The following is a 24,280-nucleotide window of genomic DNA, read 5'->3' as shown; positions in this document are numbered from 1 at the left end:
GTGGGCAGGACAGGGCAGGAAACAGAACTGACCCAGCAGTTGCAACGACCAGCATGTGCATAAGCTGATTGGGGTGATGGACGGTGCCAGACCCTGTACTGGCAAGCATACACAAGAATTAGGTATGGGATCACCTCAGACGAAGTTTCTTTGGAGATAACTCCAACTGAACTGCTGATCGCAGAACCCCAACCATGAAGAGACTGTCAGCAAGTAGATTCTAAATGGATTTCATCATGGCTGGAGTGGTGAGATTGGCAGCAATTCAGAACTGTTGAACAATCAAAACTGCTTGAGGAACCCAGCACGGTGGCCTAATAGCTAAAGTCCTTGCATTGAACGCGCCGGGATTCCATATGGGCGCTGGTTCTAATCCCGGCAGCTCCACTCCCCATCCAGCTCCCTGCCTGTGGCCTGGGAAAGCAGTCAAGGCTGGCCCAAAGCCTTGGCACCCTGCACCCACATGGGAGACCTGGAGGAAGTTCCTGGCTCCTGGTTTCGGATCAATGCAGCACCAGCCGTTGCGTTCACTTAGGGAGTGAATCATTGGACAGAAGGTCTTCCTCTCTGTCTCTGCTCCTCTCTGTATATCTAACTTTGCAATAAATAATAAATAAATCTTTATTAAAAAATGCTTGAGCAGAACCCTTGGAGCATGCCCCACATCGGGAACCTGGGATGGGTGGGAGGCTGAGTGGGGCTTCTCCCTTTGTTTCTCCCCTGACCCCAGATACAGGGGAAAAAATGATGATATTAGTGTGGAAACAATGGTCTTACCCATTTTCCTGTAGCCTTTGACCCTTTGTACCCTAATCAACTATGTAAGATTATTTAAAAAAAAAAAGAACCACACCCCAGCTTAGAAGTGCCCACAGTTTCCCTGCTAAACCCAGTCCCCTTCCTGAATTTTGCACTTTCACAGAGTACAGTAGTCCAATCCAGACATGACATGTACCTTGTCCCAGTACTTGCCAGCAGTTGATGCCACAAACCCTTGCCAGTTGGTACTTACCCTGACCCTTGCATGCACTAACAGATGCGGTGACCTGGCCTGTCCTGGCCCTCCCCAATACCCAACTCACATGCAGACTAACAGTTGTTGAAGCCCTGCCCAGCCCACTCTGCTCCCAGTCCAGCTCTCACGCTCACCAGTGGGAGCAGTGGTCCAGCAGGAGAACCTACACAGCCCCCACCTGGGTCTTGCATGTGCCGGTGAGTGCTCTGGCCTAGTCTAGTTGGCCTGTCTTGCCTTGACGGCATTTGTTGGTAGGTGTTGCAGCCTAGCACAGTCCAGCCCAGCCAGCCCCCAGTCCCAGCCCTAATGGGAACTGGAGGATATTGTATCTAAGCCTAGCCTAACTTGTACCCCATCCCTGACTCTTGCACCTGCCAGCAGGTATTGCAGCCCAGCCCAACCCATTCACAGAGCTGACTCAACTTTATGCTGACAGGTAGTTACTGTAACCTGGCCTGGGCTGGATTGCCCCCATCCTGGGTTCTCATGCTCATCAACTGGGACTGCTGTCTTAAAAGAGATTTTGCCCAAGCTGCCTTGTCACACCAGCTGCTGGTTGCAAATCTCACACCACTGGGTGTTTGGCTCAGCCTGGCTTGGACAATCTATGGTCTTAAAATTCACTTGTGGTACTGCAGGCTTGCCAGATCAGCCTACACCCATTCTCATTCTTACCAGTGGGTGCTGCAACCCAGCTCTACCTGACCTTCCCCCACCACTGACCCCAGTCTCTAGTGGATTGGTGGGTGCTACTATCTAGCTCAGCCTGTCCCACATCCACTCTGGCTCTTTCTGACGCCTAGCCAGGTCTGACACAGCCCCCACACAAGGAGGGATGTTGTAGCCATGTTCAGCCTGATCCACTCTCATTCCGGGTTCTTGCCCTCGCCAGTGGAAGCCACAGCCCAGCAGGTGGATCCTCTTAGCCTCCCTACCATGCCCACTGGGAAATAAGTTTTTTTCTTTAACATGGTTTAACATGTAATCAGTTATTTTAAAATGGATTAATAATTTTTTAATTCTCAATTTTTATTACTAGTATAGTGAGTATAGAGTGATATACTATGTATGATTTAGATGGACACTGGGAACACAAAAATTTTCTTTAGTTTTATTTTTGATGTTGTTTACATAGTTGAGAAGGATGCATGTGTATATGGGCCACTGATTAGGGTGGGAATAGGGAAAAGTGGATGAGACAATTGTTTTCCATTTTCTTTTTCTTCTTCCTGTACCTGGGGAAAGCAGAGAGGGCTGCACCCAGGATCCTAACCGCATCAGGACCTAGGGATGTGGGGTGGCCACTGGATGTCATCACAGGGTCCTCAGTGAGGAGCACGCTCCGAGGTTACTGCTCAAGTGGTTTTGATAGTTCTGAAATGCCGGTGATTTTGTTGCTCCAAGGTTGAGGATATCCTTCCTAGGTCAATTGGCTGACATAGTCTACCTTAGAGTCTCCACACACTCAGATACTCACTGTCAACACTTGTCTGGGAGAGCTATCCAATTTGTTCTGTCCTCTGTGGTACTAAACATCCTCTGCAGGCCTCAATGAATGGTTGTCATGTTCCCCATGTGCATCTGGCATGCTGTTCACTGCACTGGCTTCAGCAAACTAGGAGTCCCAGTTCTGACACATGTACTCCGTGGTTGGAACACAGATCCTGTGATTTTTCCCCGTGGTTGAAGTTTTGAATCCAGTGAAGGTAACTGAAATGTTTTCAAATAACCTAAGTTTTAAAAAAAATTTTTTTTTTAAGATTTTTTTTTTTATTGCAAAGTCAGATATACAGAGAAGAGGAGAGACAGAGAGGAAGATCTTCTGTCCATTGATTCACTCCCCAAGTGACCACAATGGCCAGAGCTGATCCGATCCGAAGCCAGGGGCCTAGAGCCTCTTCTGGGTCTTCCACAAGGTACAGGGTCCCAAGGCTTTGGGCCGTCTTTGACTGCTTTCCCAGACCACAAGCAGAGAGCTGGATGGGAAGTGGGGCCACTGGGATTGGAACTGGCGCCCATATGGGATCCCGGTGCGTTCAAGGTGAGGACCTTAGCCGCTAGGCCACCATGCCGGGCCCACTAAAAAAAAATTCTTAAACCTAGTCTAAGCAAATGGCTACTGGAAATTAGTAGAACAAAGCAAATTTTATGAGGAGGAGCCTTGCAGTACCAGGATAGATGGAAGAAAAATGGCAAGAGTAAAAATATTAATAAACACAATAGACTCTCCTTTAACCATCGTTTGATGGTTGAAGCAAAATTTGCATCATTGCGGTGCTGGTGATGTGACACAGTGAGCTAAGCCACCACCTGCAACACTGGCATCCCATATGGTGCTGGTTTTAAGTCCCATTTGTTCTACTTGCCTCCCAGCTCCCCACTCATTCACCTGAGAAAAGCAGCAGATGATTGCCCACGTGCTTGGGCCCCTGCTGTCCAATGGGAGGCCAGCATCTCCTCCTGGTTCAGGTTGGCCCTGCTCTGGCTCCTCCTTGGCCTTTACAATCACATGAGAGAGTGAACCAGCGGATGGTGTTCCTTTCTCTTTCCCTCTCACTCTATTACTCTATATTTCAATTAAATAAATTTTTTGAAGACTTATTTATTTTTATTGGAAAGTCAGATTTATGGAGAAAAGGAGAAATAGGGAGAAAGATCTTCCATTTTTCCTCTGACTCACTCCTAAGTAGTCACTACGGCCAGAGCTGAGCTGATCCAAACCCAGGACCCAGGAGCTTGTTCCAGGTGTCCCGAGAGGGTGCAGGGTCCCAAGGCTTTGGGCCATCCTCGACTGCTTTCCCAAGCCACAAGCAGGGAGCTGGATGGGAAGTGGAGCTGCCGGGATTAGAACCGGCGCCCATATGGAATGCTGGAGCATTCAAGGCGAGGATCTTAACCATTACACTATCGCACTGGGCCCCTATATTAGCTTTTAATACAATTTTTCCATTGGTGGATATGTGTAAAAATCTACACATGTGGTTTGATTAATAGTTTATTTGTTACAGCTTTAAATGCATGGTGATCTGATTATTCTTTTATTCTTTTCTTTATTTTAAAAGCAGAATTAGAGGATGAGAGGGAGTGGATACACAGAGACGGAGAGGGCTCTTCGGTTACTGATTGTCTCTCCAAGTGATTGCTGTGACCAGGAGTGGGCCAGGCTGAAGCCTGGAGCCAGAGCCTCCCTTAGCCACCCTGAGCAGGGGCCCAGGCACTTGGTTCATCTTCTGCTGTTGTCTTAGGCACTTTAATAGGGAGCTGGATCCAAAGTGGAGCAATGCAAGCTTGAGCCAACACTCATTCATGATGTAGTTATCATAGGAGGCAGCTTAGCATGCTGTGCCACAGCACCAGCCCATTGGGAATACTCCTGTTTTGGTTTCTGTTTATTTCAGTTTGTTACTATGCTGTGTTTTATTTTACTTTATTTGTTTATTTTTTTAGATTTATTTTATTTTTATTGGAAAGTCAGATATACAAAGAGGAGGAGAGACAGAGAGGAAGATCTTCCGTCCCATGATTCACTCCTCAAGCAGGTTAGCTGGAGCTGAGCCAATTCAAAGCCAGGAACCAGGAATCTCCTCCAGGTCTCCCACGTGGGTGCAGGGCTCCAAGGGTTTGGGCCGTCCTGGACTGCTTTCCCAGGCCACAAGCAGGGAGCTGGATGGGAAGCGGGGCTGCCAGGATTAGATCCGGCGCCCATATGGGATCCCGGCGTGTGCAAGGTGAGGACTTTAGCCACTAGGTCACTACGCCGGACCCTATAGGATTAGACTCTTAAGACAATGTGGAGTAAATACTCTTACACTTCCAATTAGGAAATATAGAAAAGATAGCATGAGATGGACAGAAGCGGGTTAAGTCAGGAAATGTCCTTAAGTTGGCACATTAGGGCGAGTTAGGACCTTTTCAGCAGGAAATGGTTTTGCTTGATTCCTCCTTGGTGACAGGCTTTTGGATGAACCCTGCAGGAGCAGGTGGACCTCAGTGTCTGCAAGAGTGGTGAGGGAGGCGGTGCCGTGTTCCCTGACCCAGGGCACCCAGCAGAGGGGAGAATTTACGCTCAAGTAGGACCAAATACCTTTAATAAAGGAAATAATTTCATTAACCTTTAAGGATTGAGTTCCTAACATTGCTCTGGGGTTTTGTCCTTTGTCATTTGAAAGGATTCAGCACTGTAAGATAGTGTCCAGCTTTGGAAGCAAACAATGTTATTTATCTTTTCAGAACTCAACAGTGACAATTGAAGAATTCCATTGTAAACTCCAAGAGGCCACAAACTTCCCTCTTCGTCCTTTTGTGATTCCGTTTCTGAAGGTAATTCTAGATTACTGCTGATTATAGCTTGTCTGCAGCATTTCCTCCGGATCTACTGATACCCATTCTAGGGTTGAAATCAAGATCAACTGGCCATACTTTCCTGATTATGATTTTTTGGGGGTTGCCAATGATGTGTGAGTGAATTTGCAGATGAGCTTCATGCTTAACTGAGACATGCAGGAGCCTTTTAAGTTGGGTGTAGGCAGAAATGCAGGAAATACAAGTAAAGGAAGGAGTTGGAGGTGTTGAGATGGGTGGCTGGGGCAACAAGGGCTCCCAGCAGAGGGAATAACTGTCTGCTTAGTCTTCTGGGAGGAGGCTGGCATCTGAGAGAAGCTTCTGCAGTTTGCGCCTCCCCATGGCAAAGGTGCGGAACGTTATTGCTGCCAAGGGTCATTGGGTATTTATAACGTCATTCATGGCCATTCAAAATTATCAGCTTAAAAATTAGTCTGCTCTAGATTCATTGATTCTGGATTCGTTCATTCTAGGTTCATCTGCCATCTGCAGATGCCCTGGTAGGGCCACAGCAAATGATCTCTTCCAGGTGTCCCATGTGGGTACAGAGTCCCTTTGGGCAGCTCTCAAGCTGGGCTCCCTCACCCCTGAGCAGGAGAGATTGGGGAGGGCAGATTTAATTCTCCCTAAGCCCCAGTTGGTCTAGTTTCTAACTCTGTCCCCTAGAATTAATGTTGTCTGGGACGTAACTTTTGGGACCATATTGTAAATTGTGCTTAACCTGACAAATAAGGAAGTGTTTTATCTATAGAATATTTCCCTTTTAAAAAACTTTATCTTAGCCCTTTCTGTTTCATCATGTTTGTATTATTCTCTTAATTTAGTTTTTTTCCCAGAAAATTTGCAAATAAGCTGCAGACCTGATATATCTAAATCATTTACTACACTTATCAGGAAATCAATCTTCACAGAATATCATTATTTAGGAACCTTATTCATATTTCACCAAGGTTCCCATTTGTTTCCTTACTACAAAAGAAACACTTTTTTTTCTTTTTCTCTTTTGGGGTCCAGTAAGAGGATCATGGTCTTGGATGTAATTCGAGATCATCTGTTGCATTTAATCTTCGAGTCTGTTTCTCTTTAGCCTGCTTTAATCTGGAAGTTTCTCAGCTTCTCATGATCTTGACACTTTTGAAGAGTACACAAGATTGATTTTATAGAAGGTCTATCCATTTTTCCTGATGCTACTTCATGGTGAGAGCCAGGTGGTACATTTTGGGCCAGTATCTCTGCAGCTCTGGGGACATAGCTTGGGGGCTGTTGACTTTGATCAGTAACTGCCATTCATTCTACCATTAAATTGCTGTTTTTCCTTTAAATGATAAATTTCAAACCAGGTAACATTAAGACTGCAACAGATAAAAGAACATGTTTCAGAAATTTTTATTTAACCCCAAACTATTGAGAGAATTAAAAGTCACGAGCAGGTTAAACATGAATCTAAATGAGAGACACATTTATAGGTCAGATTGATGCTATGGCTGTATGAACAGAAAAAGCTACGCTGCTCAGTTCAACCTCTAATGGACATAATTTGTGTGTCCATAGATAGCAGTTATTTTACATTGCTGTCAGTTAACTGTAAGTTACATGGTTGGAACGTGATTCAAAGGCAGTGAAAAACTAGAAGCAGACACTGGTTTGTGGGAGACCCGATCAGACAAGCAGTCTCACATTCGCACGTGGCTTTGCACAGATGAATGTGTGCAGTCAGGCTAGGGAGAAGGAAGGTCAGCTTGGGCCCCAGCTAAGCTAAATATTATCATTACTGCTCTACTCCCCCATAAAAGAATTTTGTTTGCTCTAGTAGACTGATTTTATAGAGACTAGATTGAATTGTGTTTTGAATTTTGTTGATGCAATATTAGTGAACATTAGCTTAGCAGACCTAGAGCAGAATGCAGAGGCCTGAGTTGCACAGGCCGTGCTGTGGCTCCATTGTAAGCAAACGGAAGCAGCCGGAGCCCACTGTGCGCCTTTTTCCAGCCTGGCACAGCTCTGCATATTCTGTGGGGTCTCCTGTATGTCGGAGTTGGTAGACAGGTAGTTTCACCAGGCCTGTAAAATCAAGACAGATCTTGACGTTTGGGTTAGTGAGAAACAATTACATTTATTTGTTTATGTATGTATGTATGTATGTATGTATGTATGTATTTATTGTGATAGAACACCTGTCATAAATAGAAAGCTCTGACATGACTTTTTTTACTTAAATTTTTGCGGTTACAGAAGGATTAAGTTTATAGAACACACTTATAAAGTGTTTTATATTGTCACATTTCCTATTTTTGACTGTTATTCTGGGAAACAGGATGAAGTAGGTTGTTATGACTGCTTTTTGGCTAGAATTTAAAGAAGTCTATCCTTTTGGATAAAAGCTTTTATTATGGGCTCAGCCTGAAGAATTTAGAATTCTGAAGTTTAAAGGATACACAGGGGGTTTCACAAGATGGTCCCCATTGAAAGTTCAAAAAAAGGTAAAATAGGGCCCGGCGGCGTGGCCTAGCAGCTAAAGTCCTCGCCTTCAGTCCCCCGGGATCCCATATGGGCGCCGGTTCTAATCCTGGCAGCTCCACTTCCCATCCAGCTCCCTGCTTGTGGCCTGGGAAAGCAGTTGAGGATGGTACAAGGCTTTGGGACACTGCACCCGTGTGGGAGACCCAGAAGAGGTTCCTGGTTCCCAGCTTCGGATCGGCGCACACCGGCCCGTTGCGGCTCACTTGGAGAGTGAAACATCGGATGGAAGATCTTCCTCTCTGTCTCTCCTCCTCTCTGTATATCTGACTGTAATAAAATAAATCAATCTTAAAAAAAAAAAAGGTAAAATATTACTCCATAATTAGTTATCGTTTTTCTGAGGCAGTCTGTGTTCCAGAATAATCTATTTCCGCTATAGAAAACAGGAAGGGAAGTGGTGCTGTCAGAGCATTGGGATCCACAAAGTCCACAAGGTGTATTTCCTACTTTGAGGGGTTTACATTATCTTGTTAGAGAAGAGAGTGGTCCACCAGTGAATTCAGTTCAGTATCATGGGGGACGCTTTACTTAGAAAAGAGCTTTCAAAAATCAGACTGCCAGGCCTTGTTCTTGTGTCACTTGCTCTGCCACAGCCCTGTGAGGTGCTGATCCTAGGAAAACTCCTTCTTTTCAAGGCCAACCTACCCCTGCTGCAGCGGGAACTGCTACACTGCGCTCGGGCCGCCAAGCAGACCCCATCCCAGTACCTGGCTCAGCACGAGCACCTGCTGCTCAGCACCAGCATCGCGTCCCCAGCCGACTCCACTGAGCTGCTCATGGAAGTGCATGGGAACGGGAAGAGGCCCAGTCCAGAGAGGTGAGCGGGAAGGACTTCGTTCTTGCTTTTCTGAAACCAACATGACCTTCCTGTTTGCATGTGAAAGAGAATCTGAGTGCTGTGCTTGTTCCAGGATTTCTAAGATGTGTTTGCTTGGTCCCAGTGTTAAGTAGTAGAGTGAGTTATAAGAATAGCTCCCAGAACCATTCTGGTAGCATAGCAAGTTATTCCTCTGCCTGCAAGCTTAAGCACCTCATATGGCACTGATTCATGTTGTGGCTGTTGCACTTTCAATCTTGCCCTCTGCTTATGGCCTGGGAAGGCAGTGAGGGATAGCTCAAGTCCTTGGGCCCAGGGAGGACCTGGAGGAAGCTCCTGGCTCTCAGCTTCATGTGCATTTGAGAAGTGATCCAGCAGATAAAAGGTCCCTTTTGGTGTCTCTGTAAGATTTTTTTTAAAGATTTATTTATTTTTATTGGAAAGTCAGATAAATAGAGAAAAGGAGAGACAGATCTTTCATCTACTGGTTCACTCTCCAAGTGGCAATGACTGGAGCTGATCTGAAGTCAGAAGCTTCTTCCGGTTCTCCCATGCAGTTGCAGAGTCCCCAGGCTTTGGGCTGTCCTCTATCTACTGCTTTCCCAGATGCAAAGTAGAGATCTGGGCCCAGCGCAGTGGCCTAGCGGCTACAGTCCTTACCTTCAATGCTCCAGGATCCCATATGGTTGCCAGTTCTAATCCCGGCAGTTCCACTCCCTATCCAGCTCCCTGCTTGTGGCCTGGGAAAGCAGTCAAGGATGGCCAAAAGCCTTGGGACCCTGCACCCTCATGGGAGACCTGGAAGAGGTTCCTGACTCCTGGCTTCAGATCGGCACAGCACTGGCCACTGTGGTCACGTGGGGAGTGAATCATGGGACGGAAGATCTTCCTCTCTGTCTCTCCTCCTCTCTGTACATCTGATTTTGCAATAAAAATAAATAAATCTCAAACAAACAAACAAAAGTGAAGAGGGCTGGAAGGGAAGTGAAGCAGCCAGGATACCAGCCAGTGCATGCAAGGCGAAGAGTTTAGCTACTAGACTATTGCATCAGGCTCCTAAAAAATCTTTCTTTCAAATAATAATAATAAAGAATAGCTCTTAGACATACATATTTTCAAAAACTTGTCAGATGGCCGTGCATACTTATGGTTAAGAATTCTGAAAAGCATCATATGGACCCCATGCTTTTGTTAATATAAGAAAATTCATTTAACAGTCAACACAGAAGATTGGTGTGACCAAATGACGGTAGATTTTTTTTTTCCTCACACATAAAGCAAGCAAGCAGGCAGTTCTGCAGCACATCCCAACTGCAGCTCCTGCATTTCATTTTCACTCTGATGCTGCCTGCCTGGATCAAGACCTCAGTTCCCGAGGCCTGGCCCTTCCACCTCCCTTCCTCTACCAGTCACCAGCCCTGCACTTCTGACCAGCTGGCTGTCAATTAGGAATCCTGCAACACCCTATTCGGATTCCATTAGTTGACAGGTGGCTTACTGTGCTGAGAGAAGCACTTTTGTTTACTAGTTTATCCCAAAGGATGTCACAGTGGTTACCAGTGTAAGCCAGATGCCGAATACAGCAGAGCAAGGTATAGAAGAAGGACTGCGTGGATCCCATAACCTTCTGTGCAGGTTTACCAGCTGCCAAAAATGCCTCTGTTCTTGGCTACTAAAAGCCTCAAGATCCTGTCTTCTCGGGCTTCTATGGAGGCCTCATTGCATTGATGCGATCGTATAAATCATATATTAGTCACTGATGATGGCTTTAACCTCCAGCCCCTTTTCTGTCCTCAAGGTTAGAAGCTGGGTCTACAAGTCCCAGTGTGGAGTATCGCCTCGGTCCTTGCATTTGCGCCCATCCAAAACTGCCAGCCATCAGTTAGCTCATTAGCATGCAAAAATAAGTTGACTACCTTGACGATCCAAAGATGCCAGGATTTGTGCCAAGAAATGTGAGGAAGAGGAAATAGGGATTTCACACATGGCTACCACTGTATTCTATGAGTTATCAAGGCAGGGTTATTTTCACAACAGCGGGAAACTTGTTACAGTTGATGTGGAATGACTGTGATCCTGTGATGCACAGTAAAAGATTTGGCCTTAAAATTTTTCTGGTGTACGAATCACCCTCCATGTGCCTCTTTTATTGAAAAATATAGTCATGTCCTTATTCTTTCCTTGGCTCAGCCACTACATGATGTGCCTGTGCCTGAAGACAATTCTGGTCATACCTCCTCTAAGTGTTTTCTTCCATTCTTGTATGGGTGAAGACGTGTAGCACACTGTGGAATATGCAGTGGTGCATAGGGAGTTCTGGTCTGAATACCTGTGGTCAGGCTCAGACATGCACTTCTGCTCCCACAGGAGGGAAGAGAACAGCTTCGACAGAGATCCCGTCGCTCCAGAACCTCCTGCCAAGAGAGTGTGCACCATCAGCCCGGCCCCCCGGCACAGCCCCGCCCTCACTGTGCCCCTCATGAACCCGGGGGGCCAGTTCCATCCGACGCCTCCACCTCTGCAGCACTACACCTTAGAGGATATTGCAACTTCACACCTGTACCGGGAACCCAACAAGATGCTAGAGCATCGAGAAGTTCGTGAACGGCACCACAGTCTTAGTAAGTGATGTCAGCAGTGTGCTGGCACTTTAAACTCAGGCTGAATGCTTGGATTTCCTTCTTATTTCATGATAAAATTAAATAATAGCACTTTTGCTTTTTTTTCTCCATTGTGTTATGACTACACTAAGGAATATAATGAAAGAAGCAAATTGTTGCACTGATACAGAATCCCTGTGAATAAAGATATCATACATTCAGATACATACAGAGGCATGTTGTGTTAACATGGCATTGTTACCATATGTGATAGAATTTTTCAGAACAGTGGTAAACTTTTGACTCAATAGTTTCTTCAATCATATAGTCACATTCATGGAAATTCTGACATGAGGTTCTTCCAGGTCTATCGTTTGGGAAGCAAGGACCCAAACAGGGCGCAAGCACTTGGGCCATCTGTTGCTTTACATAGGCCATTAGCATAGAGCTGAAACAGAAATTGAGTAGCCAGGACACAAACTGGTACCCATGTGGGATGTCAGCACCGTATGTGGTAGCTTTACGTACTGTGTCGTGATGCCACCTTTTAAAAATGGATCCGACAGTCAGTGAATAGTGGTGGGGGGGCGGTCAACGGAAGAAGAGAATTCTGACATATAAGAACTCAGGGGTGTGTGTGTGTGTGTGTGTGTGTGTGTGTGTGTATGCCAGCATTGAAGTACAATGGATTAAACTACCACCTGTATTGCTTGTATCCCGTGTTGAACCCTAGCTGCTCTGTTTGCAATCCAGCTCCATGCTAATTCACCTGGGGAAGCAGCAGATGGGCCCAGGTACTTGGGCCCCTGCCAACCGTGGGCACATGGATGGAGTGTCTGTCCCCTGGCTTCAGCCTGGCTCAGTCTTGGCTTTTGCAGCAATTTGGGGAGTGAACCAGAGGATAGGAAATCAGTCTTTTGCGCTCACTTATTCTGCCTTCCAAATAAATAAATCATTTAAAACAAAGCCTCTAAATCTTGTAATATCCAGATGTGCAAGTAGTTGTACCAGCACACACCCATCCTCCGATTTGGATTGTTAAGCACTTACTTTGCACTGTATCCTGATTGACACAGAACTTACTCTCTGATGTTTTCATTTTTTCTTGTGTGTTAGACATGAAAAGCTATGTCAGTGAAGTTTTTGGTTTGCATTGTCTGTCTTTTCCTCTGCCTGTGGACTCTATGTTTTCTTGCCTGAAATGTTTCTTTCGGGCTGTGTGTCATTCACAGTTAATCTGCTGGAATTCAGTACAGACTCTAACTCATGATCCTTTTTGCTTATTTGTCATTTTGTGGTTGCCAGACACCATTGTAAATTTTTTCCTGGGTAGGGCCCTCCATGTTGTCATACATATTGTAGAATTAAGTCCATTTTTCTTCTTCCTGCCGTGTTTAAAGTCAATCTCAATTCTAACAGGTCTAAACGGAGGCTACCAAGATGAGTTGGTCGATCACCGCCTGACCGAAAGGGAGTGGGCCGATGAATGGAAACACCTTGACCATGTAAGAATCTCACAGATTGTTTTTTCTCTTTATTACTTCCAGAACTTACTGGAGCATGGATGTATTGGAAATTAATATAACCAGAGCTACAGCATCCTTTGCTTATAATAAAAACTGATTTCTCCGCTACTTCCTCAGCTAGGGCCAGAGGCACTGCCAGGGCGCCTCGGTTGTGTGATCACTTCGTGTCATGAACCAAGGAAAGTCCTGCGGTGTGATGGTTAGAAACACAGGTGTGTGAGCTTAGGTGTGAACTTTGCTACTTCTGTCAACATAGCACCCCTTCCCTCTTGAGTGGTAATTGTTTCTAGTCTGTGTTTCTCTGTATTCTTGGCAAAACTGCAGTTTTGTTGGATGATGTAGGATAATCAGATTTACTGCGAGTTTAAAATATTGTGTTCTGAAGAGATTATATTGATACTGCAAGTTTGAATATAGAAAGCATTATCATGAAATTTTAAGAATGAGTAATTTAATAAATTATATGTGTGATTAAGTATATAAATTTTAAACAAACGCTAAGCACTAAATTTTTATTGTAAATTTGCCATTCCTGGCTCTGTGCTTCCCCGTCCTTGGTGCTCAGTGGCCACTGTTTGAACTTGTCTGCCTGCTCTCTCCCTCCTTCCCTCTGCACAGGCGCTCAACTGCATCATGGAGATGGTAGAGAAAACCAGGCGCTCCATGGCAGTCCTGAGGCGCTGCCAGGAATCCGACCGCGAAGAGCTCAACTACTGGAAAAGACGCTACAACGAGAACACGGAGCTGAGGAAAACGGGGGCTGAGTTGGTCTCCAGGCAGCACAGCCCTGGGAGCACCGACTCCCTCAACGGTAAGAGGCACAGCGCACGTGAGTCTCTGGCTTCCTCCTGATAACACAAGGAAAAGTTCTTCTGTTTTACTTATAAGGAAGACAGTGCTAGACCGTGGAGCTTGGGAGGCCCAGGTGATGAGGAAGAGTAAATGAGAGAATAAATGAAGCCCTCAGTACCACGCACGTGCAGCCCGAGTTCACGCAGTAGAGAATGAGAGTGTGTGATTTTGCTTTGTTTCATACACTATCCATCTGTTCCTCAGTTTATCCAGTCTATCCAATCTTCTTATTTTATTGTTTATTTATTTATTTTAAAACTAGCTCTTTTTTAATTGTTATTATTTACTTTTATTGGAAAGACAGATTTATAGAGAAGATAGAGGCAGAGAGAAAGATCTTCCATCAGCTGGTTTATTCCCTACACGCCCGTAACAGCCACAACTGAGCCATGCTGAAACTAAGAGCCAGGAGTTGGCTCTGGGTCTTCCACATCAGTGCAGGGATGCAAGGACTTGACCATTTTCTACTGTTTTCCCACGTGCTGGTTCAGAATTGGAGCAGATGGCACTCAAACCAGTGCCCATATGGGATGCCAGCGGCATTGGGGAGGCTTTAGCCACTATGCCACAGTGCCAACTACCCAATCTTATCTGTCTGCAATCTATCCTACCTATATTTCTGCCCATCCTCCTTCATGTGCCAAGTGTTAGGTTGTTCAAATTGAGCCTGTCGTCACTCTTATCCTTCACGTTTTGTTGAAAATCGTCACCTTTTTTTCCCCACTTTACCATCCAGGAAAATACCACATTTCAACCAGCAACTAGTGACCTGTTTTGCAGGTTTTGCTTTATCAGGCTGGTCATCGCAGCCTGAATTAGCAGAAACATGAGCAGCTCCTCTCTCGATCCAGGCTACTTCAAGGAAGCCACAGTTAGGCTCACAGAAATGGCTCACATTCAGTCAGCAGCTGAGTGGGGGCCCTAGCCACAGGCGCAGCTGAGTGGGGGCCCTAGCCACAGGCGCAGCTGAGTGGGGGCCCTAGCCACAGGCGCAGCTGAGTGGGGGCCCTAGCCACAGGCGCAGCTGAGTGGGGGCCCTACCCACAGGCACAGCTGAGTGACAAGCCATCTGTGATCAGACTCTTCTCCATCCATCCCTTGAAGTTCCCAAATGTTCACTGGAGGAATGAATCTCTTAGGGCCGACTTAGCACATTGGGAAGGTTATTGGAAAGGCTGCAAGAAAAAAGCCAGAGTTCATGTAGTGTGTTTGGGCACCTGCAGTTAAATGGATGCACCATATCCACTCACAGAGTTAAACCCCTAAGCCCCACATGCCCACACAGTGGAGCTCTTTGAGCCAGTTGCAGTTCATAAACACATTCTAAGCAGACAGTTAATCTTCCAGAAGGCTCAACATTCTTGCTGAGGGTCCGTGTGTCGGGTGTGTGGGAGAGGCCCTTGTGCGGGCGAGGGCCTGTGTGTGGGCGAGGGGCCAGAGGGGCTGCAGGCACGAGCCTGTCTTTTCCAGCCTGCATCACAGACTGCTGGTGTCTAATTTGAGCCTTCCTGTGTGTGCCCACGCGCCGTCTTTCTCATCCTCTGCTGGAGGCTTTAGGTTCTGTGACAGTGTGTTCAGATTCTCCTGGATGGTACTAGGGCCTGGGCCTGTCACAAGTATTGTTAGTTCCTCCTTCGCTCTCAAAAACTAGGGCAACATGGATGGTAAATTACGTTGTCCTTCCTAGTTTAGTTTTTTGAGTTTTTCCTCTGTGGGTACTGATTAAAACATGATTTGTTGATTTTTTTAAGTGTATATTATGAATGTAATACATACACAGATTTTTCTTATGTTCATTGCTCTTATGGTACATATTCATTCTAGGTTAGTGAATAGCATAATTTGTGTCAAAAATAGACATGCTATTCAGAATGTGGGCTAGATAAAAGGAACTGCTACAAAGATGTGCTTAATATGCATGGATTTCAGATTCCTTGCATTAAAATAAATTTACTGTTTCATTCCATTTTTCACAGACTGCAGTGTCCAAGTGAGTGTGTTTTGATATTGAAGGGTGTAAGCAGCAGGGAGAACTCTAGGTGTTTATCATAGACCAGGAGAATGGTTTCCTCTGCGGTGGTCCACAGGCCGGGGTTGCCCAGTCTGGATAAGATCATTTATTTCCTCTTCATTTTCATGTATTAAAAGGCAGGAACAGAGAACTCCCATTCACTGATTCTGTTCGCAAATGCCTGCAATGGCCAGAGCTCAGTCAGGCCAAAGCCAGAAGCTTGCCAGGGGCACACCAGGCCCTCTGCTGTGCACTGTGCGCTTCCCAAGGTGGGTCCTCCTCAGGACTTGGTGCTCAGCCCAGCCAGCGTGTTCAGGTGTGCTGTGACCCTGCCACACTCACCGTCTGCGGATCTGGAGTCACCGTCAGTGAGCTCATTACTAAAGCAGGGTTTGTATTTATGTTATGAGTTTTATTAAATTGTACATTAATATTTTAATGAACTTTTAAAATATTCGAAAAAAGAAAAGAAATTGATTCCACTATTAGTTTTGCTTATTTAAGATTTATTTTATTTTCCTTGGAAAGGCAGATATACAGAGAGGAGGAAAGACAGAAAGGTCTTCCGTCCATTGATTCATTGCCCTAGTGGCCTCAATGGCCACAACTGAGCCAATCCAAAGCCAGGAGCCTGGAGCCTTTTCTGGGTCTCCCCCCACACAGGGCTTTGGGCCGTCCTCAACTGCTTTCCCAGGCCACAAGCAGGGAACTGGATGGGAGGTGGGGCTGCCAAGATTAGAACTTGCACCCATATGGGATCCCGGCACATGTGAGGCCTTTAGCCACTACATTACCGCACTGGGCCTGGTTTTGCTTTTTTTTTTTTTTAAGATTAATTTATTTTGGGGACTGGCATGGTGGCCTAGTAGCTAAGCCTCCACCTGTGGCACTGGTGGCTCATAGAGTCGTGGGGTTATGTCCCAGCTGCTCCACTTCCCATCCAGTTACCTGGTTATGTCCTGTGATACCAGGACATGGGCCCCTGCACCCATGTAGTAGACCTGGAAGAGGCACCTGCTCTTGGCTTTCAGTCAACTTAGTTCCAACCCTTGGAACCATTTGAGGAAGAACCAATGGATGGATGATCTCTCTCTTTCCAAATCTGTGGCTCTCTTCCTTTGAAATAAAAACAAAACATGTTCAATTGCTGTGTAAATTTTAAATGAAGTTTTGTTTTTTTTTAATGTCGCCCGGAAGGCGCAGCACAGTAGCCTAGCGGCTAAAGGCCTCACTCGCATAGGAGATCCGGAAGAGCTCCTGGCTTCTGGCTTCAGATAGGCTCAGCTCTGACCACTTAGGCCACTTGGGGAGTGAATCAGCGGACTGAAGAGCTTCCTCTGTTTCTCTCTTCCTCTCTGTATATCTGGCTTTCAATTAAAAAAAAAAAGAAGTCTGCCATTGCTCTCCTTTCGCCTTGGTTCTGCAGATTCTCAGCGGGAGTTCAGCAGCAGGCCAGGTGCAGGGTATGTGCCCGTGGAGTTTTGGAAAAAAACAGGTACGTGTCTGCTGTGGACGGTAGGTACTCCCTCACCTGAGCCTGTGAGATCAGTCGGGGCGGGAGCAGGTTGGTCACCACGTGTTTGCTTACCTCCTAACAGAGCTCCCCGCTCCTGAGTCTCCCCCTCTGGCTTGTCCCACACACCTCCGAGCCACCTGTCCTGTTGCAGGACAGGCCATGAGCTCGCAGTGCCTCCCCAGCGCGGCGGGCAGCAGGCAGCTCCCCCTTGCCTGTTTAATCAGCATTGTTTCGGCCCCTAACTCAGTCGCCTCTCCCGCTGTGGCTGCTGTGCGCCCACTCCCTCCGCACTGCTCAGGCTGGCTCCTCGTATAGCTCCTGCTCCCGGCCCCTGCCTTAGGTGAGGCTGTTCTGGCAGTGAAGGAAGCCGCCTTCACATCACTCTTACCCTCTCGAAACACTGGCTTACTCTCCTTTTCACCTCTTTTGCTAGGTACTTCATTTTTTTTTTAAGTCCAATGCAATTTCTTATTTTTCCTGAGCTCACATTCGGATAGCTGTGAGTTTAGTATACTATGAGAAATACAAATAAACATATTACAGACTGTTTTTCTTCACCACAAGTATTAGCACTTACACCACACGTACATGGAGATTCTTGCAGCTGTTCCTATTCAACTGTGTTCAGACACCTTCCTGTCGGAAGTAGCTCCACGCATAACGCAGCAGTGTGTGCAAGTTGGTGTTTGTATTTCAAGGGCAGAGGCAAGGCAGCCTGGAAAAAACTGCAGTGTGTGTGTGAGGGGTCAGGTATTTAACAGCATTGTGCTATAATAAAATTTGATTTTACCATTTAAAACAGTTTAGGAAACATGCACTTTAGAATAATAATTGCAATTAGAAATGGGAAATATATACAAGAAATGGAATAGGATTATATGAAATGAGATTTAATTACAAGGTAGAAAGAAAGATCACTGTCTCCTGTGTAAAAGGTCAATGTAAGACTGTGGCTTTGGTTTCTTGGAAGGACTTTTGGTTTCCTACGGGGAAGAGCCCAGCTTTGGTGTTGGAACAGCTAGATTTGATTTTTTTGCTGCAGTGCCACCCGTGACCTTAGGTGATGCCCAGTAAGACAGTATGATGAGTTGATTCTTACTACTCTATGTGTAAGCTGCGAGGATAGAAATTACCTGACAGTGTGGTTATTGCCTCAGTATCAGGCAGTTTAGACCTTCCAGCAGCAGCTCAGCCGGGGCCCATGGAAGGTAGAGGGCTGCATGGGACCTAGGCACTGTGTAAGGAAGCCTGGTGTCCTTGGCCTCTGGGTTGAAGACTTGCTTTTCTTAGGGTGGAAGTGGTAAGGTGGAAAGTGAGGTTCTAGGAGCTGGCTGAGGCCTCCTTTGAGCTGAGTGGTTGGGGCACTGACTCAGCTCCTCAGCTGAGCAGCCCCGCGGTTCACATGAGAAGCCGCTCAGAGTCTTGTGGGTGGAGGCTCTCAGCGGAACAGGACATGCTGTGTGCAGTTGCACCAAGCCAGGAGGTGATGGGAAGGCATGGTCAGGAGCTTGCTCGAGTGCCCATCAGGGCAGGGACGAGGAGGCTGGCATGCTGCCCACGTCATGTCTTCACTGCCTTAGGTATCTTCCCGCCCTGGAAGGTCTGCAAGCCCCCTGCCTTCTCGCTTGCCCCCCTCCCCCTTCCATCCCTCTGCGTGTTCGTGTTGCCTGTTTCCTTGGCCAGTGGAGCCATTCTGCAGCACCTCCACCTCCTGGCCATAGCCCTGTGCAGACTCTCGCACACTGTCGCTATAGCACATTCGTCTCATTCTCTCTTGCCCCCCTAGAGGGGCCACTTGGATCCTTGGCGCACCGTCTGATCCAGGAGCATCTGCTGGCACTGAAGCACTGTTAGGCTTGCCAGTCGCGCTAGTTCAGGTGACATCCAGACATCCACATATCTGCGGCATAGCACAGTGTCCGCTGTGTTGCGTCCTGCTTCACACAGTTGAATGAACGGACAGGCATTCCTTTGTGTTTTTAGAAAACAGTTACCTTTTTTCAGCTCTAGAAATTGTGTGGGGTGGGAGGGAAAGGATTCTCGGCCAGTTGATTTTACTGTCACTTTCTTCTAGAAGAAGCTGTGAATAAGGTGAAGATCCAGGCCATGTCAGAAGTACAAAAGGCTGTCGCTGAGGCAGAGCAAAAAGCCTTTGAAGTGATTGCCACAGAGAGAGCACGAATGGAGCAAACTATCGCTGACGTCAAGCGGCAGGCTGCAGAGGATGCCTTCCTGGTCATCAACGAGCAGGAGGAGTCCACAGAGGTCAGAGCTTGGGGCTGGGGCGGGGCTGGGCCTGCAGCTCACACACCAGACAGTGAGACTCCAATCGTGCTCCTGAACCCGAGTTCTACCTCTCACTCTGGGACTCTTCACCCAGTAACACCATAAAAAGTCCCTTATTGTATTGTACTGTGTTCACGTGTGTATGTATATATAGGTTCATTACTGCGGCTAGTTTTATAAACTCACCCTGGAGACTGTGTGATTGCAAGCAAATGCTGATCAGCCTTGAGTAGCTTTCCCTTGCAGGCAGCCAGCTTAGTGTGTGTTTTGATTGATCGCTGTCCTGTTGGGTGAGTAGCATACTGCTGGGCTGCTTGACAGACAAGGGGTCGCTGTGGCTAAGGACTGTACCTGAAAGAAACCTGTCTTTCTGCTCCCAGGAGCGTGCTGGGGCCTGGGGCCCTTGGGCCTCTAATGCGCAGGACACCCTGTACATAGGCTAAGCGACAGCTTGCATGGACCTGGCCAGGCGGGGCTCAGGGACCACATGGAGCACAGGAATGAGGAAGCCAGAAAAAAAAGTGAACACAAAGCACTTAACAGTCATAAAATTTAGGGACATTTTCCTGTAATTTTTTTTTTGTTTGTTTTTAAAGATTTGTTTTCTTTTTATTTGAAAAACAAAGTTACAAAGAGAAGGAGAAACAGGGAGAGAATCTTTAAATGTCCAAGGACCTGTATTTTATTTTACCTTATTTTTTAAAGAGTTATTTTTATTGGAAAGGCAGTTAGAGAGAGAGAGAGAAATCTTCCATGCGTTGGTTCAGTCCCCAGATTGTAACAGTGGCTGGAGCTGAGTGGATCTGAAGCCAGGAGCGCTTTCTGGGTCTCCCGCATAGGTGCCTGCATGAGTCTGAGCACTCAAGCCTTCCTGCCTGCCCTGCCAGGCCAGTGCTGGGAGCTGGATGGGAAGTGGAACAGCCAGGACTCTAACCAGTGCCATACACGAAGTCGGTGCCAGAAGTGTGAGATTAAGCTACTGTACCATAGGCTGACCTGTAACTTTCATTTTAGTTATTTCTCAGTGTTATAAACAAGAACTAAGCCACTTTCTGTAAATGGATACACTCCAGCCACTGTTGGGGAACATAGCTCTCTCGAACATTTCTCTTAAAAACTGTCTTGTGGGGTTTTTGTTTTGTGGTTAAAAAAAAAAAATCACAACTTTTGTCTCATTACATTCGAATGGTCCATTTTGGAATAGCAGTTCCAAGCACGGCAGTGTCAGGGTGCCAGTGCCTGAGTGTCACGTGGCCATCACAGAGGTGGCCCAGCCAGCGGGCACTCTGAGAACACATCCTGCTACCCACTTCCTCCTCCCAGCCTGTGCTTCCTCTAATGTTTTTGAACAGTGATGTCAGCTTGGGTCTGGTGAGCGGTTCTGTAGCAGCCTCTGCCTTGTCCCTGTTTGTCCCTTTTACTTCTCTGTTTTCATGCTACTCTGCAAAGAAGGAGTCTTGAGTTCTGGACGTGGGCTGCATAGGATGAAGTCCCAGCCCTCCATGTATAGGACCGTGCTCTAGAGAACTGTTAGGTTGTACACAGGTAGCCTGAAGTGAGGCCCACTCCTGCCGCGGCCACACTGTTCTTGCCTTTCTGTCAACAAAGTGGGAAGTAAGCTCCTGCTCAGGGTTTAGTGCTCAGAGCCATTTCTGAGCTGACACGCAGGTTGACCTGAGAGGACTGGGCTCTGTGGCGCTGTTGGTAGCCCTGGGCAGGCAGTGGCCGAGTCCTTCCCCCTGGGGCCTCAGCACATTTCGCACAGCAACCTTTTTGGTCTCTTGAGCATGGTGTGGCTCTGTTAGCATAACCTACAAGTTACTTCCGGTGTTGGTGCCAGGCCCCGCCCAAGGCTTTTGCCCTTGGGGAGCCCGTATGGGTAGAGCAGGGGCAGCGGCTGCCAGGTGCTCATTGCTGTTTGACCACTTGACATGGCCGGTGCTACAGGCGTTCCTCAACCCAGTGATTTGTGGAAAAACGTGGGTGCAAAAACTCCTCCCTTGTATACCCATGGATACTTCAGAGAGCTTTCACAAGGATGGGCACCAGGATGGGCACAGGGCTGTGCACATGAACATGTGTCCTGTGTGCCACTCACCCTGCCTGCCTGCCTAGAGCAGGCGTGGTTGTCTGAGGGCAGGGATGCGGGACTTCTGTCCACTCCTGCCCTCACGGCTGCTCCTTGCAGCTCACGCCAAACTTCTGTGGGCTCGCGTATTCCAGAATAAAATTAATTCATGCGTCCTCCATGGACACACTCCTTCCTTTGGTGGTTTTGACCAAACTCCAGCACCTGTTCCCCTGTAGGAAAGCACAAGGATTAGTACAAAAACAAACAAAATTTCTGGACCCAACAGCTTTCGGGGGCCTGAGTTCTGAGTGAACCTGCAAGTAGGCCACACCTTCCTGAGCTGCCTGTGCATCTGTAATGCCACACCAGCAGAGCGCGCACAGGAGGAGCTGCTGCATGCACTCTTAACACACCACTAAAAGTTTAGAATTGTTAGTAAAGAAAAAACACGCAAACAGGGCCTGGCACGATGGTTCAGTGACTAAATACTCACCTCCCATATGGGCATTGCTTCGTGTCCCAGCTATTCCAGTTCCCATCCAGCTTCCTGCTGTGGCCTGGGAAAATAGCAGAAAATGGCCATAAGCCTTGGGGACCATGTGGGAAATCCAGAAGAAGCTCCTGCCTCCTGGCTTAGGATCAGCTCAGCTCAGCCATTGTGACCACTTGGTGGAGTGAACCAGTGGACAAAACAACTTTCTCTGTCTCTCCTTCTCTCTGCGAATCTGCCTTTCCAATAAAAATAAATAAATCATTTTTTTAAGATTTATTTATTTGATTACAAAGTCAGATATACAGAGAGGAGAGACAGAGAGGAAGATCTTCCGTCCGATGATTCACTCCCCAAGTGAGCCGCAACGGGCCAATGCGCGCTGATCCGAAGCTGGGAACCTGGAACCTCTTCCGGGTCTCCCACGCGGGTGCAGGGTCCCAATGCATTGGGCCATCCTTGACTGCTTTCCCAGGCCACAAGCAGGGAGCTGGATGGGAAGTGGAGCTGCCGGGATTAGAATCGGCGCCCATATGGGATCCCAGGGCATTCAAGGCGAGGACTTTAGCCACTAGGCCACGCCGCCGGGCCCAAAATAAATAAATCTTAAAAAAAAAACAAAGGAGCCCTCTTCCTCTGGGAATGGCATGAGTACCACGGGCAGCACCCCATGGGTAATGTCGCGTCCACTGCAGGAGACCCTCCAGTGCAAAAGTGTAGTCTGCATGTGCCCGGTCGGGGTGACCTAGCTGGTTTCACTACACCCCTTGACTCTATCCACCACACCCCCTGAACAGGTGTTTTCCTGTTTTACAGCTGAAAGGATCTCAGGCTGGGGGTGCTATGTGTCCCTCGGTTCAACAGATGGCAGTAGAGGCAGGACCAGCAGGCAGCGAGTGGCAACTGGCAGTCCTGCCCCTCGATCCCATCACTAACCCATGCTGTGTCTTGCAGAACTGCTGGAACTGCGGCCGCAAAGCCAGCGAGACATGCAGTGGCTGCAACATCGCACGGTACTGCGGCTCTTTCTGCCAGCACAAGGACTGGGAGCGGCACCACCGCCTCTGTGGGCAGAGCCTGCACAGCCAGAGTCCCCACAGCCAGAGCCGGCCACTGCTGCCGGGGGCCAGGGGCGCCTCGGCCAGGCCTGCTGACTGCAGCGTGCCCAGCCCAGCCCTGGACAAGACCTCGGCAACCACCTCGCGCTCCTCTACACCTGCCTCCGTCACGGCCATTGATAGCAATGGGCTCTGAACCCCAGAGCCTGCTTACCCAATGGCCCCCGTGCCCCCTGCCCCCCAGGACACCGGGACCTGGCTGTGGGAGCCATGCATGCAGCTGCAGGGTCATCAACGGGAAAGACATGGGAACTGGAACAGACCGAGCCTGGGGCGTGCACCCCCCCATTGTGTCTGGAACCTGCAGGAACACACGTGTGTCTGCGCATAGGCGCCCGCCGGGACCCCACCACCGTGGATTTCCTCACGTCCCCCCTCCCAGACGAAGCTGGCCAGGCCAGAGCACCGTGTGGCACACTAGCTCTCCGCTCCCGAGCCAGCAGACTGCCAGACGTGCAGGTGACCGGTCAGCCTCCTGGTCCCTGGGTAGGCAAAGCATGGCCTTGGGACGCCCTCCTCAGCCCTGCTGGGCAGACTCGATGGGAAGTTCAGAGATGACAGGAAAGCAGTCACTGTTTCAATGAAAACACCAGAATAATGAGTAAATAAATCTCCCCAAGCTTCACGGATAATTCTGTACAAGACTTTGTCCGCCCACCTGGCCAGTTGTCCTTGGAAACCATTTTCCTTTCTTGCTTTTGTTTATGCCAAGTGTCACTTCCAACGCGTGGACTGGGAAGCCTCGCCACGGAAGCAAGTCCTCCACGCGTGTTGGCCAGACCAGCCACACCAGGTGACCAAGCCTTTCACGTCAGGGAAGTGCAGTGTCCCAGCCCCTCTGGCAGCTGCCACCGTCACCTCACAGCTCCCACACATCCTGGCCCCACAGTTCCCTTCTGCCCTGCGACCCCTCTGGCTCCTGCCAGCCATGCCTGGTCTCATCTGCACTGCCTCCTGCCCCTGAGATGTGTTTAGCCCCCCAGCTTCATGTCACTGCCTCTGGCATTGGGCACACAAGCTCAGCTGTCTTCTACCATGTTGCCTGTTTGCTTCCCCGAGTCTTTGAACTCAGAAAGGTTTTGTGAAATATGAGAGCCATTTCGGGAAAACCTCATCA

At 47.9% G+C, this 24,280-nt stretch overlaps 1 protein-coding gene across 2 annotated transcripts in view; it reads left to right on the top strand.

Moving 5' to 3' along the window:
* Window positions 1-23,894, top strand: part of CBFA2T2 (CBFA2/RUNX1 partner transcriptional co-repressor 2) — a 102,970-nt gene extending 79,076 nt beyond the window's left edge. Inside the window, exons 4-11 of one of the 2 annotated variants that reach the window (XM_058679336.1) lie at window positions 5,246-5,335; window positions 8,512-8,693; window positions 11,061-11,314; window positions 12,713-12,798; window positions 13,438-13,630; window positions 17,109-17,177; window positions 19,276-19,463; window positions 23,000-23,894. In XM_058679336.1, the coding sequence (XP_058535319.1) occupies window positions 5,246-5,335; window positions 8,512-8,693; window positions 11,061-11,314; window positions 12,713-12,798; window positions 13,438-13,630; window positions 17,109-17,177; window positions 19,276-19,463; window positions 23,000-23,299 (1,362 nt within the window). In that variant the 3' untranslated portion in view covers window positions 23,300-23,894. Of the gene's footprint in view, window positions 1-5,245; window positions 5,336-8,511; window positions 8,694-11,060; window positions 11,315-12,712; window positions 12,799-13,437; window positions 13,631-17,108; window positions 17,178-19,272; window positions 19,464-22,999 lie in introns of both variants that reach the window. The other variant, XM_058679335.1, reaches the window with a different exon arrangement.
* The last annotated feature ends 386 nt before the right edge of the window (window positions 23,895-24,280 follow it).

Source organism: Ochotona princeps, chromosome 22 (genome assembly GCF_030435755.1).
Source record: "Ochotona princeps isolate mOchPri1 chromosome 22, mOchPri1.hap1, whole genome shotgun sequence".
NCBI classification, from domain to species: domain Eukaryota; kingdom Metazoa; phylum Chordata; class Mammalia; order Lagomorpha; family Ochotonidae; genus Ochotona; species Ochotona princeps.
This window is presented reverse-complemented; position numbering and strand designations above follow the sequence as displayed.